The sequence below is a fragment of the Pelodiscus sinensis genome, chromosome 8, assembly GCF_049634645.1.
Source record: "Pelodiscus sinensis isolate JC-2024 chromosome 8, ASM4963464v1, whole genome shotgun sequence".
NCBI lineage: Eukaryota > Metazoa > Chordata > Testudines > Trionychidae > Pelodiscus > Pelodiscus sinensis.
The window spans coordinates 57970927-57991581 of record NC_134718.1 but is presented as its reverse complement, the minus strand read 5'-3'; the positions used below and the strand labels follow the sequence as shown (position 1 = coordinate 57991581).

Below are 20655 nucleotides of genomic sequence, written 5' to 3'. Positions count from 1 at the left end.
CTCTGCTAATCAGCTAGGTGGCATTTGAATCTCTCCTGGGTGGCTGGATGTCAGTGAGGATTACTCCCATGAATAAGGGTTATTCATATATCTCTGCAGAGGTGATGCACAAACACAGGAGGGAGGGAGAGAGAGAGGGAGGAAAGGAAGTAGTGTGTGTGTATGTATTGTGTGTGTGTATGTATCAGCTAGGTTAGAAAATGTTTGACAATGGAAGGCATACCAATTAAGTCTTTTCAATGGAGAAGGAGATTAACTTCATTTAAAAGAGCAATCAGGTATAGAGGCCTCAGTGGGACTACTCACATAATTAAGCACATGTTTAAATATCTTGCTGAACTGAGGTCATAATTATTTTTAAAAACCAAGAAAATGTGAAAGGAAGGCTCTAAACTCTATTTCCTATTTATGGCCATGCAAGGAATACACTCTAGCCCTATGGTAGACTTTCCTCCACCTCCCCCCCCCCAAGCTTCTGAAACTTGTTTTATGGCCCCAGTTACTTGTCTCACTTATTTACACACAAAGGAGTATATTAATGCACAAGGACCAAAGATAAAAATGTGAGCATAGTGCACGTCTAATGACATATCTTTACCCAATACAAATCTGATTTTTATTAAAAATCAGTGCAAGCCACAAATAAACAATAATAAAGATGAGTTGCTAAGAAATGTCTTTTCAGTAGCTATGCAACAATATGAGTTCTTGAAATGCGTCTGTGTTCCAGATGAGGACTCACCCTTTGTGAGTCATATGCACTGTGCTTCAACCACTCTTTTCAAAGGAAGTAATTCCATTGTATTTAATCAGGTGCATCTCAAATACTGCCTAGAACAGGACTAGGCAAAATATGATCTGTAGACGGCCCGCAAGAGCCTCAGCTAGCTCCCTGCCTGTTCTGCCCCCATTTGGCACTTAGGGTATGTCTACACTAGTCCCCAGTTCGATCTAAAGAGGCTAATGAGGGCAACCAAAACTGCAAATGAAACACAGGATTTAAATATCCTGTGCTTGATTTGCATGTTCCCGGCCGGTTGCCATTTTAGAAATTGACTAACCCGAAGTAACTACCCGCATATACACGCAGCAGTGAAATTGGATTCCAAATTCAAGTCCTAACTCAAATTAGCTGGTAAACCTCATTGCAGAAGGAATGTTCGGCAGTTACTTCAGGCTAGTCAATTTCTAAAATGGCGACCGGCCAGGAACATGCTAATGAAGTGTGGGATATTTAAATCCCGCACTTTATTTGCAATTTTGGTCACCCTCATTATGCTCCCTAGATTGAACTAGGGGGCTAGTGTAGACATACCCTTAGTGAAGGCAGCTACTGCAAGGCCATGTGCATCTCTGAATGCTGAGAGCTCCAGGGAGAGAGCTGAGGAGTCTCACACTGCTCCCGCCCCCAAGAGCTCCCATTGCCCAGTTTCAGGCCAATAGCAGCTGCCTGTTTGCAGGACAGGCAGTATGTGAAGTGCCCCTCCCTCCTGGATTATAGAAACAATCCAGAGCATGCAGTTAGGTATCTAAGTATGAATACACTGAAATGAGTTTGTGCCTACATGTTGCAATGCTGTTTACTTTGTATCTGTATGCTGTAATCATAACCACACACACTTTCCAAAAATATATATTTTCAAAGGCCACATGAAAGTAAGTTTGGAGTTTATGTAAATAAAACTGAGTTACTCTTTTGCATTAACTTCAGTGATTCTGAACTCCCACATGGTGAATATACCAAAAATAATTCAAGTCCCCATATGCATTCAGGAAAGAGGAACCTAAGTGAGGTTTGTGTTTGCCAATCTGCACAGAGACATTGAGCCAAATGCACTTGCATAAATCTAATTTCAGATATTAGTTGGACATTGTGTGCAGAAAAAAATGTAGTTCTGGGAACAAAACCTCATCCCTAAAGCTACAAGAGAAGAATTCAGTCAAAACACTCTGCCTTGGTTATACACAGAGATCCATAAGCAATAGGGAAGTTTATTTGGATCAATTTACAAGAAGGATTAGGGACTGAGGGCAAGGGACAACTGCTGGTTTATCACAAACTGAGATGCAAAACAGATTTCATTGCCTAAATATTAGAACTACTGATTCAGAAAATATATTAGCAGCTGCTTTCTGAAAGGAAGCTATACATGATATTCTATTAATATCACTGATGTTACAATAGACATAATGGAGAACTGGAAAAGGCCTCATGTTGCCTCTCTGTCTGTTCATTGATGGTATGGATGCAGATTCTGCCATTTGGTCTTACAAACAACACCACTGAAATCAATGGGGTTACTGACTGAACAAATGTGGCACAATTTAGTACTTGTATTATAAATACAGAAGTTTGACTTTTTACATGACTGTGAAGCATTTAACAGAATGTTAAGTGCTATATAAATCATACATATGATCAGAGATTAAGATTAATCTCTTACTTGCACTGGCAACAAATGTAGTTAAGATGTCAGTGCCCAAGCTCAGTAGAGAACCTATGCTAAATATGATGAATATGAGTTTGGCTTGTAACTGCCAGCTACACAAGTTACCAGCAATTAAAGCTGCTTACAACAATATCCTTTGCTCTTCCTCTCTTTTTGCCTGGTCCATTTCTTACTGCAAATTCCTGCTTTGTGAGCCAGTTACAAGAGAAGGAACTCAAAATGTCGAATCCTGATCTTGGATGCTATTTGTTTAAATAACACAGGTTTAGAGGGGTCTGTGACTCAGCGTTTTCCAGGGTGTGTCTGAGTAGATTTCCCCAAAGATTAAAATGGCAACAAAGACTCTATAATAAAGGCCAATTTGTTAATTTCATTCTCATTGAAAATGCACTGAAAATTTAAACTGTCTCTTCATTTCAGTGCAGCAGCAATATGCAAGAACATTCTTTCCCAGTGTTACCCCAAAACTCAACACAAGTAGAGGGTCCTTTGATGAATGTGAACAGCCCTCAGTAACGGAAGTCCCTTCTAAGAGGGGAGGCTGGGAGATTAGGACTGGTGTTCCGAAGGAATATTCAGCCTTCGATTTAGAGGCAAGTGTGAAATGCTGCAAACCTGAAAGTACCTGGGGAGCCGTCACAATCCACGGAAATGAGCCGCTGCTCAGACAATCTTTCCTGATTACAGTGGGTGTCCCTACAACGCAGCCGGGTGCATGAATCCAGATGGGTCCCGGGCAAAGAACGCGGCGCCGCAGGTGTCTGCTTGGGAGCTGTGGGAATCCCCCTTTTCCAGAGAGCGTGGGGATTTCCAACTTCACCGAGCCAGCGGGGGAGTCTCGTCCGTCGGGAACGGTAAAACCCCCTTGGGGCGAGGGGGGCTGTCTGGAAGGGCGGGGGACGGCCTGTGAAATCCCTGCGCATCAGAGACAACGGGAAAGCACCGACGAGGCTGAGAGCTGCACGGAAGGGGGGCGACACGAGCGATGGAGCTGCGTGGCTAGCGGGAGGGGGGGGGGGGATAGTTCCTTTGGGCTGCTGGGCGGAGCCTGAACAGCCACGGGCAGGCAGCAGAGTTTGCGGAGTGGGGTAGGAGGGGAGGGGAGGGCAGGGCGGGGGAGGGGAATTCCCCAGGATTCTCCCCCGCCCCCGTCTGGAAGTTAGTCTGGGGACCCTCCCCCTTCTGCGCCTGGGCACGAGCGGATCAATAGCAGCCGCCGCCGCCGCCGCACGGGCGCAGGTGTCAGCGTGGCTGGCAGTCAGCACAGCCCGGCGCCAGGTGCGCTGCTCCGCGGGGAGACCGAGCGTTGCCTGCGGCTGCCGCCACTGCGAGCCCGGCCCAGCCGTGTCCCGCCGCTGACTCTCAGCCCAGGCGGGGAGGGAATGGGCAGGAAGGGCCCGGGGCTTGCTCGGGCTCTGCGGGGGCTGCTGATTTGCCCAGCGCCTGGTTCCCCCAGCGGGCGTCTGGCCGGGCGAGAGCAGCCGAGCCCCGCACCCCGCGGCCGCGGCTCTGGCGGATGGAATTGAAGGTGGGGTGCTGAAGTGGCCGACGCCTGCCTGGATCCTGCCCTCCGCCGCTCGGCCGAACCATGCGGGATCTAGCTCTCGAGATCGGGATACGAGTTCTGCTCTTTGGTGTCTTCGTGTAAGTACCCGCCCGAGGGAGAACTCGCTCCTGGCTGCCCCCGCTGCTGCTGCCGAGCGCCCGAACTTCTCCCTGCCCCCCTTGAGTTGCCTGTGACTTTCTTTGCTATCCGCCCCCCTCCCATTGCTTTGCTACAGAATCCTCCCCCATACATAGAATTCTAGAATCGATTCCTAGAATCGAATCCTAGAATTCTAGAATCGAATCCTAGAATCGCAACATAGAATCGCCCTCAGGAAGTCATCGAGTCCATCCCGCCCTCTGTCCTTTTACACACACACGCTCCATCCTTTTTAGATATAGAACCACATCTAAAATGCCTTCCAGAAAGGACGTCCAGAGCTTTGCATGCATGGGCTGGAGTGTTTCCTGCTCAGTGCCTTCCCATTTTTAAAGTCAAACGGGTTTGATCAAGAGAGCCAGGTGGGACTGGACGGGCTCGAAGGAAAATAGAACTCGAGGAGCAAGGGACTGCAGAAGTAGGATGGATGCACGCCAGGCGTCTGTCTGTATCCCTGGCCGTCAGTCCTTCCTCTTATTTTTGCCCAGCTTCTTTCTTAATAAGCTCCTGGCTTTACTTGATGTCGAAGGTGGGGAGCAGGGGAGAACTCCAAACAGAAGGGTTTAATCAATCCAGTCAACACCGATGCATGCTCCTAACAACTGACTCCTCGACGCCTTCCTAGCCTTTGCCTGAGTGCTGTATCTTGGGGCTTGTAATGAGGAAGCCGTGTCCGTCTGTGTGTGTGCACGGTCGTTTCCAGCCGTGTATTCAGTTTCGGTGGCGCCCACTGTAGCTTTAAGTGAAGGGAGAACTGTTGCTATTCGCCGATCTCAGAAAATAGGAACGTAGGATAGTAGGGACCGATGGTTCCTTCCTACCCCTTTCTTGTCACAGATGTTTTTGAAGGCTCTAGAGCTGCTGCAATGAATTTCGTTGTGTCCCGAGGATAATCTGTAAAGAATATGAATAAAAAGACAGCGATGCCCTATCTATGCTGGGACAACAATGATGTGTCAAGGACCAATAAATAAATAAAAATCCCAATTTGCGGGGAGGGAGGGAGCGTGAGTGAGCGAGCAGGTGGTCTTTTCTTTTAGATCAGTGTTATTTTAAATTTCATAGCTAATATATCACAGCCTTGAAACAACTAGCTGGGTGTCAGAGTGTCATGCCTCTTTCAGAATCTTCAGCTCACATTCCAAGGACATGCATTCATGAAAAAAGAGCAACATCATGATTCCTAAGAAAGACTAGTCACATGAACATAAAAATATAGTAGTTAAGGTTATAAAGTGTGTATTTGTATTTGTACAAAGGAAGCTGAGATGTTGGAAAACTGACTTTTTAAGATTCTGGGAGAAATACAAGTGTTTTCTATAGCTACTCTATTTCCTTCTTATTCCTTGTCAAATAATTACTATTGTTGTACAGTAATTTTCCCTGCATCAAATCTTAAACCAATAAAATGTAACAATCCCTTTTTTCCTTTGATAGAATCTGTCACACTTTAGAAATTTGAACAATAAAAAACTTGATTTTAAATGGGTTTATTATTCAGCAGCTAAATGTTTAAAATATGTATTATCAAACTTTGCGATCTCTATAGTGTAAGTGAAACTGCAGCAGTTTCTTTGATCAAATGAAGGTTATTGCCACTGGATGGAATTTTTAAAAACCTTGTTTATTTTTTACCTACTTAACTATGAATCTGGTTTGACACCAACACATATAAAAATAGTACACATAGACATTGCCTCACAGCTAGTAATATCTGAATCCTTTGATTTTATTTCTACCTGAGTCTGTCATTGCTAATGAGCATAATATACTTCTAGCTAACAATCTTCAAAGCTCTTATTTAAAAAAAATATTAAGGCAGGTCTTTTATGAGAAATGAAGCGCATTGGATAAATGCGACATCTTCCTTTTGATCTAAATCCTGATATTTTTCATTGACTCATAGAAGAGTTGGGCTGGCACCTTGAGAGGGCATCAAGCCCAGTCCCCTGCACTGAGAGAAGACCAAGTAAACCTAGACCAAACCATAGCAAAAGTTTGACCAACCTCCAAGTGATGGAGAATCCACAACCTCTTTTGGAAGCCTTTCCTGAGCTTAAACCTATAGCTAGACAGTTTTTCCTGTTACCCTAAATCTCAATTGTTGTCACAGATTAAGACACTTACCTCTTGTCTAACCTTCATCAAATGAGAACAATTGATCACTTTCCTTTTTATAACAGCCCTTAACATATTTGAAGGTCCCTTCCGAGTCTTCTTTTCTCAAGACTAAATATGGCTTGGTTTTTTTTTTAAATCTTTCCCATAGGCTAGATTGTCTAAACCTTTAATCATTTTTGTTCCTCTCTTGTCCTGTGGACTTTTTCTAAGGGTGCATCTAAACAGCATCCTAAACTCGAAATAAGATACACAATTTGCACTGTGCAAATTGTGTATCTTATTTATTTTAAAATAGACTATTTTGAAATTTGGCAAGTCTACATAGCACCAAATTTCGAAATAATGCACTATTTCGAGACATCCCTTAATCCTCATGGAATGAGGGTTACCAGGACGACAAAATAGCTTGCCCCTTATTTCGAAAACTATTTGAAATAACTGGCAGCTTTTTAAGACGTGGGGTAGACCAGAGGTATCCCAAAATAGTCGCACAGAGTAGAGATACCTTAATTGTCCACATCACCCAGAATTGAACATAGCACCCAGAACTGAACACAATACCTCAGGGGAGGCGTCACAAGTGTGAAGTGAAGTGCGATAATTATCTCTTGTGTCTTACATATGACAATCCTATTAATACACCCCAGAATATTAGTGTTTTTCATAACTCCATCACATTATTGATCCTTATTTCATTTGTGATCCACTATAACTCCAAGAGCCTTACTCCAACCTAGACAGTTATTTCCCATTGTAGCTGTGAATTTTTCCTTCTTAAATGAATTATTTTTCACTTGACCGTACTGAATGTCCTCTTTTAGACTTCAAACCAATTATCTAATTTATCAAGGTAATTTTGAATTCTAATCTTGTCTAACATGCTTTTAACACCTCACAGCTTGTTCTCCTTTACAAATTTTATAAGCATACTTTCCACTCCAGAATCTGTGATTTCAGTACTTTCATTAATTTGTATTGGACTCAAGACTGACACTTGTGGAACACCCTTAGATACATCTTCCCAGTTTGACATCAAATCACTGGTAACTACTTTAATTACAGTCTTTCAACCAGTTGTATATCAATCTCATTGTAATTTCATCTAGACCACATTTCCCTATTTTGCTGATGAGAATTGCCATGGGACTGTGTCAAAGCCTTACTAGGATCAAGATCATATTTGCTGCTTCCCACCCCTCATCTACCAGGTCAGTGGACCTTTTAAAGAATTTTTCTTAACAAATTCACGCTGGCTCTTTCTGAAAACTCTGTTATTCTCTAGGTGATTGACAAATTTTTTTGTTTGTCCCTTTTGGGAGTATTGAAGATGGGCTGGCTAGTCTATAAGTCCCCGGGTATGTTTTGTTATTTCTTTGTAAAAATACAGTTTTGTGTTTTGCCCTTCTCCATTCGTCTGGGAGCTCACCCATCTTCTGGAAGTTCTCAAAGATAATTGCTAATGGTTCCAAGATTGCAATAGCTAGTTCCTAATATGAATTTTATCTGGCCCTTCCAACTTAAATACATCTTTCTAGTGAAGACTGAAGCAAAATTGGAATGAAACAGCTAAGCTTTCTTGATGTCATAAGTTATTGGCTCTCCTTCATTGCTAAATAGATAATCCACATTCTCCTTTCTCTTCTTATAGCCTTTTAGGTTCTGTACATTTTGTGCCTTAGCCTCTAAGATTTTGTCTTTACATACTTATGTTATTCTTTTATACTCCTCCTTAGCAATTCATCCATGTTTCTACTTTTTGTAGCACTTTAAAGACTAACAAGATGGTTTATTAGGCGATGAGCTTTTGTGGGCCAGACCCACTTCCTCAGATCAATATGTGGAAGAAAATCGGCACAACCATCTTGTTAGTCTTTAAAGTGCTACATAGTTCTGTCTTTTGTTTCAGCTACACCAGACTAACACGGCTGCATCTCTATCACTATTCTACTTTTTGTAGTATTTCTTTTTGATTTTCAGATCTTTAAAGAGTTCCTGATGGTATTCTTCCTAGCTTTCCATCTGCTCTCACCTGCTTCTGGACCTCAGAACAAATATACATATTTTTGATTTATAATGCACCTTCTCCTTTTTTCCTTACCTGTTTGGCTGGTACAAGCTATACCCCCATACTATTATTCCAGTCATGAGCTATATCCCATCAAGTCTTTGTAATGTCAGTTAAGTAACAATTTAGTTTATGTATTAATACTTCCAGTTCTTCCTGTTTATTTCCAATTGGTCTTGCATTTGTGTAGAGCGGACCACTTATGGGGGGAGGGGATAACTTCCCTGGGGCCCGGCGATTCAAAAAGGCACAGAGCTTCTGGCTGCTGCTGCTACTACCATGCCAGCTACCCCGGGCCATTTAAATCCTTGCTGGAGCACTGGCCACACAGTTAAGATGGCTGCTCCATCCCCGCCCCTTCTAAATATGGCCTCGCCCCACACCTTGCCCAAAATTTTGTCAGTTCTGTCATCCCCGCTGGTGTACCCATGTCTAAGATGTTAAGAGGATTCTACCCCAATTTCATTTTTGCAGCTCCTATGACTCTGCTATAGTTTTCCATGTCCCTCCTCAGTCACCTTTGAACTTAGTTCAAAGCCCTCCTCAATAAATTGGTGAACCAGTGCATGAAGGTGCTCCTTGCCTTCTTGGTTAGCTGGACTCCTCCTATTCCCAGATGGTCTCCTTCCTACAACAGCATCCATCGATGTTCTTGATTTAGTAGTTCACAGCTTGTAATGGTGGAAAGAAATGCTTTAGGTAACATCATACAAATTCCAAAAGCACAATAACTTATCATACAAGACTAGCCCTTTCATATGGCTAGTCTTCCACTTTTGCCTTCTAGTAGTTCTGGTTTTTAAATATATGGCTACCTGTACACTGGCATGATTTTCCGGAAATGCTTTTAACGGAAAAGTTTTCCGTTAAAAGCATTTTCAGAAAAGCGTGTCTAGATTGGCAGGACGCTTTTCCGCAAAAGCACTTTTTGCGGAAAAGCGTCCGTGGCCAATCTAGACGCGCTTTTCTGCAAAAAAGCCCCAATCGCCATTTTCGCGATCGGGGCTTTTTTGCGGAAAACAAATCTCTGCTGTCTACACTGGCCCTTTTGCGCAAAAGTTTTTCGGAAAAAGACTTTTGCCCGAATGGGAGCAGCATAGTATTTCCGCAAAAGCACTGACAATCTTACATGAGATCGTTAGTGCTTTTGCGGAAATTCAAGCGGCCAGTGTAGACAGCTGGCAAGTTTTTCCGGAAAAGCAAGTGCTTTTCCGGAAAAAGTGGCCAGTCTAGACACAGCCTATGTGTGCGCGCACACATACACACAGAGTAAGATATTTTCAGCATCCATTTGGCAAAGAAGAGATCATGACTTCTAAAAGTACTGAAGTCATATCATTTGAAACTCACATCTGGGTACGTATTTTGGTTTATGAACGTTTGCACATTAAACTATAATAGTTATAAGGATAGGATCTCTGGGTAGAATGGGAGTATTCTGATAATCTTAGCTTCACACTGCTGTTTGCTGATAAATTAGGGGTGGCTGGCATCCGGTTTTCGCTCAGACAGTCCGGTCATTGCGTCTTCTGTCCAGAAAAAAACCTAGAAAATACTGGACATATAAAATGTCCGGTATTTTCTGTTTTTCTTGGATGGAAGGTGTGGGCGGGGAGCACGGGGAGCTCAACAAGTTTGGCTCCCCATGGTTTTTTTTTGTTTTTTTTTTTTTTTTTTGCTTAACCAATTTTTTTCCCTATCATGTTTGGGATTTTTTGTGAAAGTATCTGGCAACCCTACTGATATTGTAACCCTGGCAGATATTCTAACCCAGTGGTCCCCACCCTTTATGGGCTCCCGGGCGCCCGGGGGCGGGGCCACTCACGCGCCGGGCGCCCGGGGGCGGGGCCACTCACGCGCCGGGCGCCCGGGGGCGGGGCCGCGCGTCCTGGGGCACGCCAGGGCCGGGACCGCCCGAGCCCCTTGTGCCGTGGGCCCGGGGCTGGCGCCGCCGCCCGACTGCGTGCCTGGGGCCGGCACGGGCGCCGCGCACCCGCATGTGCCCCGGGGCTGGGGCCGCCCGAGCGCCGCGCACCAGGCGCCGGTGAGTGTCGCACGCCTGGGGCCTGCGCTTCCAGTGCGCCGCGCGCCGGGGGGCGGGGCCAGCCCGGGTTGTCGGCGGGCGCCTACAAATGCCCCGGCGGGCGCCATGGCGCCCGCAGGCACCGCGTTGGGGACCACTGTTCTAACCCATCGCATTTGTGACCTCTGGAACATGGAGTGTGAACCTCTACCACATTAGCTGATAGCCAGCTGGCTTTTAGCTCATGCTGTAGAGCCAACTCATTATTCTCTTTCTCTAAGTGGTCTCAGTGCCCCATGACGGGACAGTACACCACACCCAGAAGGTGTGTGGTCATACGATTATCAGGGCTCCCTTTAAGCTGTGCACAAAAAATTGTAAGCTGCTCACTTAGCCTGCAGAGCCGCACCACGGCACTCACCACCACTCGCTTTCCTGCTGGACTGGAAGATGAGTGGTGGTGGTGGTAGTGGCCTGATGCGTTCTGGTGAGGCCATGTGGTAGCAGGCGACTGCCCCCGTTTGCTCCAGCTGAAGCTGGGACACGGTGACACTGTCCCTGCTGGAGCAGCCTCACCAGGCCTGGTTCTAGCTATGGCAGGCAGGATCCCATGGCCGAGCCAGGGCTGGAGCTGCGTGGCGGGTGGTGGCAGCTGCTCTGGTGGCCCTGGCTGAGGCTCTCGGTTGCAGCATTGGCCAGGTGGGCAGCTGGCTGGTAGCACTGGGCTCTTCCCTTGCTCCCCAGTTGATGGAACTGGGCATCCCAGCCCCAGCCCTTCCTCCTATAAAGAGCTGCCAGCTGGCTAGGGGTTGGGCAGCCCAGCTCCATGTCCCTCCCCCCAGCAAACAGCTTCCGGAGGGGTCAGGTAGCCCAGTCCTGGGGCCATACCCTGCAAGAAACCACCAGAGAAATGGGCAACTCAGCTTCAGCCACCCCTCAGCAAGAAGCTGCTACCTCCCCAACCTTTCAGCCTCCCATACTGAGCTCCGCTCTGCCCTGAATCCTGTACCCTCTGGCCTGAGCCCCCCCCCCCCATACCTCCCACCCCTTGTCCTGATTCCTGTACCAAAGAGTCATGCACCATGTTAATTATCCCTTGGTTTAGGATTTTTTTTGTATAACAAGTTAAATCTCTCTCTCTCTCTCTCTGAACCGTGTATTTATGTGTGTGTGTGTTTTGTTAGTAACTGGTGCATATCCGAACAAGCACACATGATGTCAATGTTGGTGCACAAGACAAAACTCACTCTGTTCAGGGATGAAAAGTCTTAAAGGGAGCACTGCCTATGATAGACACTACTTTCTAATCTCTGTATTTTCCTTTCTAATAATTTTTTTGTTGTGAGAGAAGAAGGAACTCTACTTCTGAAATGTTGTTAGCTCGTACAGCTTTATATTTTATTTGCGTTTTTGTTACAACTTGTAATACAATTCATGGAGTCATTATAGGGAGGAGAGATCTTTCAGATATCTTAAAACCCCCCATTATTCTACCAGTATTAACGAAATCCGGAAAATTGTCAGTCCTTGAAGTCCGAAGCTCTCTGACTATCTAGACCGCAATATTACAAATTTTCCTATGCTGTCCCAGTATTGGCCTGGAGCAACCATCTAGCATTGAGATGCTCTAGGATTCAACAAAAGTGACAAGGAGTCCTGTGGCACCTTATAGCCTAACAGATGTATTGGAGCATAAGCTTTCATGGGCAAAGACCCACTTCGTCAAATGCAGAAGGATTCAGAAGGCTTTGTGGTCTCCATCCTTCATTAGGGAAAGACACCCATTGACTTCAGTGAGCATGGAGGGCATTTCTATACTGAAATTGCCCATTGAAATGTGGATACTGTATTTGTCCTCTAGAAACTGGATTGAGAACATCTTTGTAAACTGAATGTATTTTGTTGATTTTTTTGGGTCAATCTTCACAGACTTAGAATGTTTACTTTAGGAGAATGGTAATAACCTGTGGAACCAATCCTTTGAGAGTTGTCTGTTCCCCCCAGATGGATTTTTAGCTTCAATCTTCAGACTAACTCAAAATAATATACTGGAGCATTTTTCACTGTGACACACAAAAGAGAAAAATGCATTTTCAGTGCCATAACATTGGCTGGTGATGACTGTCGTATTTCCTGAAGTGCTGAAATATGTGAAAGTGGAATATTTGATATAGTAGTTCAGGTAACTTTGTTGACAGTTGTTGAAATTCACTATATGTCTAGTTTGAAAATATACTGCAACAGCTGTATCCCCTGTATTTAAAAGACTAGCAAATTTTTCTCTCTGTAGGGCTGGTAACCACCATCACTCTTCTTGTGATGACAAACAATTGTAGTCTTGAAAGTTTCTGAAGTTCTTTTTGAAAATAATACCACAAACCACCATAATTTATGCACCCGTTTGGCACGTACAAACATGGAGTTGGAATAATTCTCTAGTTCAGACTAATACAATCATAATAACGAAGCAGTTTGAGAAATCATTTAAGTTGGTGTCTTTATCTACACTTGATAAACAAGGCACATCTTAGCTATTAAAATCAAGTGACAAGGTCATGTGCTTTCATAAGGATCATGTGCTGAAGATTATTTTACTCCTCAAGGCTTATTGCTACTGAAGGAGAGGTGAGATTAGTAATATTTATTTATTTTGCTTCCTACAGTTCTGAACCACAACTTGCTAAATTGTTTACAAGGAAAAACATAGGCTGATGCACACTTTCCTGAAATGAAGGGTAAATTTTCTTTGAGTGCATTGAGTGAAACAACCTCCACCCATAACTGCAAACATAGGAAAATGTAGTGTTGTTTTTTTATTCTGTACAGTTTTCTTCTGATGAACTACGTTTCCTTCCGTGTTAAAAAATATTCAGCATCATAACATGGGCTGACTGAGACCATCCTTCTGAGAACGGATATGATCACATATAGGCAAAGGAATGCTTTTAAACTGTAGGAGTTCATCAGCTTTATAATGTAAGTGAAGGCAAATTTTATATTTGGTTCAATAAAATCAAATACCTTTTAAAATCAACTCAACCATTTTAATAATTAATTTGAACTTCATGTTGCTTTTTAAAATTACTCTGCATTAAAAATAAATACTACTCTGAAGTTACAAAGCCAGATATTTAGGATTGTGGAGACCCATTGTTGATATTACAAACTTAAGAGTTTAATCCTTTATTCTTAAAATAATTAAAAAAATAGTTTGGATGGTTCCATGAACTGAACACATTTTGTGCCTCATGTATTTGTAGTTATTCCTAAGACTCATAATATTTTTGATGGTGTCTTATTGATGCAGAAGCATGTTAAATTTAACCTTTCAACTGATACACGGTAACTAACTTTTGCCAGTCATTGGAGATTTGATAAGACAGTCTTTACTGACCTGACAATTAGAGGAAGCTATAGAAAAATCTCAGGGTATATTGGTCTTTAACATAAAAAAGGAAATATTCATGGAGTGTTGCTATTATATTTTAAGGATGATTGCAGATAGGAATTACCTAGTAATCTATATTGTGAAAGAGAATCCTTTTCAACCATTTCTTGGATGTCTCAGAACATCACACCATTGGGTTAAAGTGAGGCTATGAGTACTGGTGTTCATTGTTGACGGTTTAGCGTGAGGATTTTTAAATGAACAACATATCCCTAACATTTCTCAAGCTGCTTCCAACTGATTAAAAAGAAAATCTTTCAGGACTGCTTCATCAAACCTTGAGCTCTTCAGTGAATATGATGTAATTACAATATAAATGCTACTCAGGGTAATTGGATATCTTCCCACCAGCACAATCTTGTTAACGGCATTTCTGGAAGATATATATTTATCTGCCAGCTAATATACATATGTATTATATACATATATGTGTATAATATTTATATTATTGTTTACTGTGTGTGCTTTATCTACAACAGAGATGAATATTTGTAAACAATAGATCATAGCACTAATTAACTCAGCCTACTACTTTCCATAGTATGCTTTTCCTCTTTCATTATTAATATATCTTACATTAACTGATGAAGTGGGTTTTACTCATGAAAGCTCATGATCTAATATAGTTGTTAGTCTCTAAGGTGCCACAGGACTACTTGTTTTTAAAGTTACAGACTAACATGGCTACTTCTCTGAGACTAATTACCTAGACAGGTGAGCTTTCTTCAGTAGACTTTTCTTATCTACTGTCTATTGTTGTAGATTAGGACCAGAACTTGAACGTTTGTTCTAAAATGAATGGGTAAGCAGGGAGGATCTGAAGTCATAGCATGGTTGTGTCTGCATTGTCTTTTATTGCTCACTAGCAGATTTGCCTGGTGTTGCTTGGGTTTGTAATTTGGGAATTCCATCAAGTATATTTTCTTTCTTCAATCCTATAAACTCTTAGCATCACTGTGTTTTAACAAAAAAAGGTCTCTAGTCAATTTGGTTTCCAATAACACTGTCTTCTACTTTTCAAAGCTTATGCATTGATTTAGCTTTGCAACAACTGAGCACTACTCAAAATTTCTCTGTTGTATCTCTTTTCTGTAAGGTTTACTGAGAAGCAATCCTATTCCAGGTTGATTCTATTTTTTCTGATTAATCTTGGTTCATTCTCTTTCAACATGCACGCAATTATGTCAGTTTTGAGGACTGTATTTGTTTTGTTGATTCTGTCTTGATTCTGTTTGGTTTTATGAGATGCAATCCCATTCCAGGTACATCCCATTTTTCTGGCACAACCAAATCCTCATATTGCTTTAAGTTATGATGAGAGGAAGCTGTATGCCAATTTTGGTGGTCCTAACTCTTACCATTTAGGAGGAGTTCTTGATCAAACAGACAAACTCTCTAAAATACTTGCATTGAACCCAGACAGAATGAGTTGCAGTAGCTTACCCTGAAAGAGAAGGAAACATTGCTCACTGTATGAGGTTGAATTATTGTGTGGAAGGGCATGGGTATAAATAAAAGAAGGGCTTCCTTATCCTAACACTTGCGGCATTTATATGGGTTTGATAATATAGAGTTTGATGCCCTCATTTGTTGGTGAGACTAGAGACCTGGCATTTCCCTTTCCCTACCAATGTCCTTTCTACCTTTCCTAAGCTGTGATAGAGCCAAATGCTCCCTACCTCTTTTCCATTCCAGGAGCATCTTCCTGTTGTCTTAGGATACGTCTAGACTACATGCCTCTGGCGACAGAGGCATGTAGATTAGGCTACCCGACACAGTAAAATGAAGCGGCGATTTAAATAATCGCCGCTTCATTTAAATTTACATGGCTGCCGCGCTGATCCGACAAACAGCTGATCAGCTATTTGTCGACCACCCACGTATGCCTCCTGGGATGAGGCATACCTGGGTGGTCGACAAATACCTTTGATGTCGGCAGGGGAGCGTCCAGACTATCGCGCTGAGCCGACAAACAGCTGATCAGCTGTTTGTCGGCTCAGCGCGGCAGCCATGTAAATTTAAATGAAGCGGCGATTATTTAAATCGCCGCTTCATTTTACTGTGTCGGGTAGCCTAATCTACATGCCTCTGTCGCCAGAGGCATGTAGTCTAGACGTACTCTTAGGCTTCTTCACTGCAGGAGACATACAGCTGTCCATCATCAGCAAACTGACGATACATAAATCTGAGGCATCTCATGATCATTCTAAGTAGTGTCTTGGTGAATAGAGGAGAGATTATAGCATCATACACAACTCCAGATGATCATGATCTAATGACAGGAGTCCATCATGACTCTTTGTGATATGCCTGATAGAATTTGTGGATTTGCTGAAGTGCTGCCTTATTTAATTCTGCAAGAATTTTTATGCAGGGGTTCTGTATGGCTAATGGTGTTAATTTCCTTCAGAGGGATCTAGAAGTGATGCCATGTAGAGTGCAGAAGTTTGTTTGTTATGCAAGACTAGGAAATGGTTATTTGTTAGTGACAGTCAGGTAATTTTCCTGTCTGGAACTGCGTTGTAAAGGGTCTGGGACAGTGTTCCCTCTAAGATTTTCCATCCATGCATGGAGTGAGTTGTGTCTTATGCACCATTTATTGAGGTCATGTGCACTTGTTTGAATGTGTGCCACTGTGGCTCCCAAGTAATTAACAAATATCTTATATGTATTTTGTAAAATGTTATGGAAGAAAGAATACTAAAACAAAGGATAATTAACACGGTGCATGAAATATGCAAAGAAATACAAAGAAAGTCAAATACAAAGAAAATTAATACTGAAAAATTTTCAGTAGCCAACTTCCTCTGTTTATAGTCCTCTTCCAAACCCTCCCCCAGCTGGATCAGATGATCTCACTTCCAGTTCTGTGCTTACTATTAGAAATCAAAACACCAAAGCATATTAGAGCATTTGCCAGCAATATCAGATGTATGAGATCCAGCACAAAAGTTTGAACTACAGCATCTCTCCACTTTTATTACATACCAAGTAGGGATGCAATATTGTAGTCGATTAACCGATTAACCAATAAGCAAAAGCATTATAGGTTAATGCTATAGCACGACATACATTTTCCCCCTCCTCGCCCTTGCCAGTAAATTTTTTAACAGGCTGGCTTGCGCCAGGTCTGGGACCTACCCCCACTACGGCTCTGCATTTAAAGTGTACTAGGAGCCAGGCGAGCAAGCAGCCCAGCTCATTTCCAACTCACACTGGGTCTGGGAGTTCAACTCCCAACCTGGACAGAAGCTGCTGCCACCTCATGCTGCTGCCTCTGTATTAGAGACAGCAGCACAAGGTGATAGGCAGCCAGTCCGTGAGGGGAGTTGGTTTTTAAACTTGTTCCCTTTGTGGATAAGCTCCTGTCTGGCACCACACGCCGCTGCCTCTGATACAGAGGCAGCAGCTTGGACTGGCAGGGGGCTGATCCTCAGGAGTGGAGCCAGAATGCACTGGCTGCCTGCATCATCCCTGGGGACTATAGAATGGTTGAGTAACCAATAAGAATTAACGAGTTTAATCGATTATTCAATCAATCGATATTTACCATCTCTAATACTAAGGCATGACCACAGTGCATCGATGCAGGAATGCTGAAAGAGTGAAAAATGTTTCTAAGCTCCCTTAGTGCCTCTGTATTTTCCATCTTGCCAGAAGCAAGTCAGCTGCTGTTGCATGTTAAATTATCCTCAAGGCTACTCTAAATCTGCACTGCACAGTTCCATAGAAGTCATAGGAGGCCAAGAATAAGCACAGTGCAGCACTGCTCTAGTTTTCTTCCAAAATGCCCCTATCTTGGGAGCTTTATGGGGGAGGAGTCAGCACAGAGCCATTCAATTGGCTCTAAGCAAGACAGGGAGTCCCTTACCTACACTGGGGGTAAGACCCAGGTAGAGAAGGGAGATCACTGTGTAATTCTGCAAAAATAGCATGGACACTCATTGGCATAGCCAGGTGGAATCCTTTCCCCTCTCTGCAGAGGTGCTGGGAGCCTGTGGCATGCTACTGTGGGAGTCATCACCTCTCACCCCCTGGCTGGGTCCCTTCCTGGTTACCCCCCACCCAGTCTCTGAGCCAAGTTGTTGCTGTCTTCAGACTAGCAGCAGGACAAGCGGCAGGTAGCGCTGTGTGGGCTGCCATGGGCCCAGGTGCTGAGCCATGAACCTTCCCCTAGGGAAGCTCCCCACCCCCAAGGCAGAAGGGAAAGGCTGTTACAGTAATTGTCTATATTGTATTTTACTGTCTATTTGCACTGTATAAGAGTGTCAGCTTCAACAATCCAGGTGGTCAAACATTCATTTTTGTTACTACGTGTTCATTGAAATTTTATTACAACCAAACTGGAGGCAAAGGAACCAGAGTAACTGGATTGCTTTTGTTTGGGGGTAAGGTAACAGTGTTTACAGGCTGTGTTGTTGCTTATATTAAGATTGCTCATGCAGTGAAATGAATCAAATGGCAAAACAGCTATGAATCAGAAATGCACCCATAGCAATAAATCTTCAGCTAGTGTAAATCATCTTCAGTGGAGCTACTGTGACTTACCCTAGCTGAGCTCTGGCACAATATGTATAGAAGCCATTGAAAAAACTCAAATGAACTAACAGCAATGTCCTGTAAAATAAATTGCATTTACAGGGATAGGTAATGGAAGGCAAAGACTGTAGCAATATACACCCTTCTTGGGAGGATACTGAGCAGTTTCAGGAACTGAGCATGAACTCACCTGCAGGCTTGTACAGACATGAGGACACCACTGCACTCAGGTATCATCGTTAAATATCCTGTATCTGGGAGTGATCGTGGGAAATAGAAATCTCAGACTTGGTAGGGTTGCCAGTTTTGGTTAGATGTATTCTTGGAAGATCCATCAAATGACATAATATTTAATTAAAGATTAATCTTTATTTTTGGAGGATCCAAGAGAATCCTGGAGGTTTGGCAACCTTAAGACTTGGTTAGTCCTCCATCTTATCCTGCAGACTTGTAGTCAAATACTTCTATAATACTCTGAAAGAACAAGAGTTTTGCTGCTGTCCTTGAAATTTATAGCAAAGGGGTAGCTGTCAGCTAAACAATATTTCTTCTTAAGAAGGATTTCAGAATGCTTATGGGATTCTGCTAGGTGTACTATGGATAGTATAGTGATAGAGGTGCAGCTGTGTTAGTCCGGTCTAGCTGAAACAAAAGACAGGACTATGCAGCACTTTAAAGACTAACAAGATGGTTTATTAGGTAATGAAGCTCATAGTCCTGTGTTATGGATAGCATGTTTTCTCTAGAAGCAATGGGCTAGATCCTCACTTAGAATAAGCTGGCATATTCCAATTGGCTTCCACTTTATCTGGCTAAATATCTTCATAGCACAAATTGCCGAGCTAGTGGTGGGAGCCACCCGCCACTGATAGGGCCCTGGGTTGGGGCCCGGTGGAGAGGGAGGGCCCAGGCCCCCTTAGCCCTGCTGCCCAGAACCCCGGCAAGTGGGAAGCTCAGCCAGAGGACTAGGCTGCAGAGCCGGCATCCAGAGGACTAGACCAGGAGGCCGTATTTCCCCTAAGAGAGGGGCATCGTACTTTGGGACTAGGCCAGTGGGCCGTATCTCTCCTAAGAGAGGGGCATTGTACTTTGGGACTAGGCCAGCGGGCCGTATTTCCCCTAGGAGAGGGGCATTGTACTTTGGGGGCTAGGCCCAGGTGGGGCCGAACTATGCCCCGGATGGGGGTGGCAACCCCAAACCAGGGGGGAGCCCCCCGACAAGTACCCAAAGCTCTTTGTCAGGATGGATGAATACTGCTAGTAGAGATTGGCAAAGGGTGTGGAAACTGAATTGGGATAGTAATCTTGCCCATGTTCAATTTCCTTTTCATCCACTATTAACTAGCCGCTTTGTACACATCTTTGTTCACACTACTGTCTGCTGATTGGCTAGTGTTACTAATCTTGGATTTGCTTGTGAACAAGTCTATTTGTTTTTCGTTAATCTACTTTTTCTGCAAAAATTATACCATGGTGTCACGAATTCCCCTCACCCTCCTCCCTCCCCAGGTTCGTGTGGGAGTGGATCCTCGCATTAATGGCACGGATGCCCCGCTCCCTAGCTTTGTTCTGGGCTTGTACTGTTAAGGGGACTAGGTATCGGTCTACGCCAAGGTACTTGGGAGAGACCAACCTACCGCCCAGCAAGCCCTATAGGTCCCTGTGGTTGGTGCAGGATCACCAGTTGTCTGGGGTGGGGTGAGCTCGGCGCCCGCCGTGGGGTTACTCATGGCCCTTCCGAGTCTGTCAGGAGTGCTGTCAGGGTTGGGGTCTCCGGGCGTCGCGGCCACGGGTCTCGCGTGTGCCCCGGGGTCTCCTGTCTTCTGGCGACCTCCTGGCAGTCTCTGCCGAGTCGGCCCCTCAGGCTGCCCGCGCGCGGTGCTTCCCGCCTGCCCCTGCCGGCTTCAGCCCCTTTTTCCACCGTCCCGCACCTCCGGCTGCCCGCTGGGAGGCCTGCGCCTGCTCCGCGGTCTCGGGCAACTCCGTCGCCACCCAGTAGCTCCAGTCGCTGGTTCTCCCGCTGCGCGTCCCCGGCCTCTTGCTGGGACTCTCGCGATGACTCCCCGCTTCCGGCCGCCTCCCTCCCCGACCAGCTGGTCTGGCTGCTTTTTAAATGTGGCGCGCGGACCTGAGCGCATGCGCCGCACCTTCGGGGGAGCGAGTCAGTCTCCCCTCCCTGCCCCTGGATCTCGGGGCTGTCCGTGGGAGTGCACGGGGCCGAGGGCACCCCGTCACACATGGCTACATCTAGATTGCATCCCTTTTTCGGAAAAGGGATGCAAATTAGACGTATCGCAATTGCTA

General features: G+C 44.4%; 1 protein-coding gene across 4 annotated transcripts in view; it reads left to right on the top strand.

The window, feature by feature from the left end:
• The first annotated feature begins 3284 nt into the window (after positions 1-3284).
• Positions 3285-20655, top strand: part of PLPP4 (phospholipid phosphatase 4) — a 111911-nt gene continuing 94540 nt past the window's right edge. Inside the window, exons 1-2 of one of the 4 annotated variants that reach the window (XM_075935353.1) lie at positions 3354-4094; positions 7383-7484. In XM_075935353.1, coding sequence (XP_075791468.1) covers positions 4039-4094; positions 7383-7484 — 158 coding nt within the window. In that variant the 5' untranslated portion in view covers positions 3354-4038. Of the gene's footprint in view, positions 3305-3353; positions 4095-7382; positions 7485-20655 lie in introns of those variants that run through there. The other 3 variants (XM_075935351.1, XM_075935355.1, XM_075935352.1) reach the window with 3 other exon arrangements.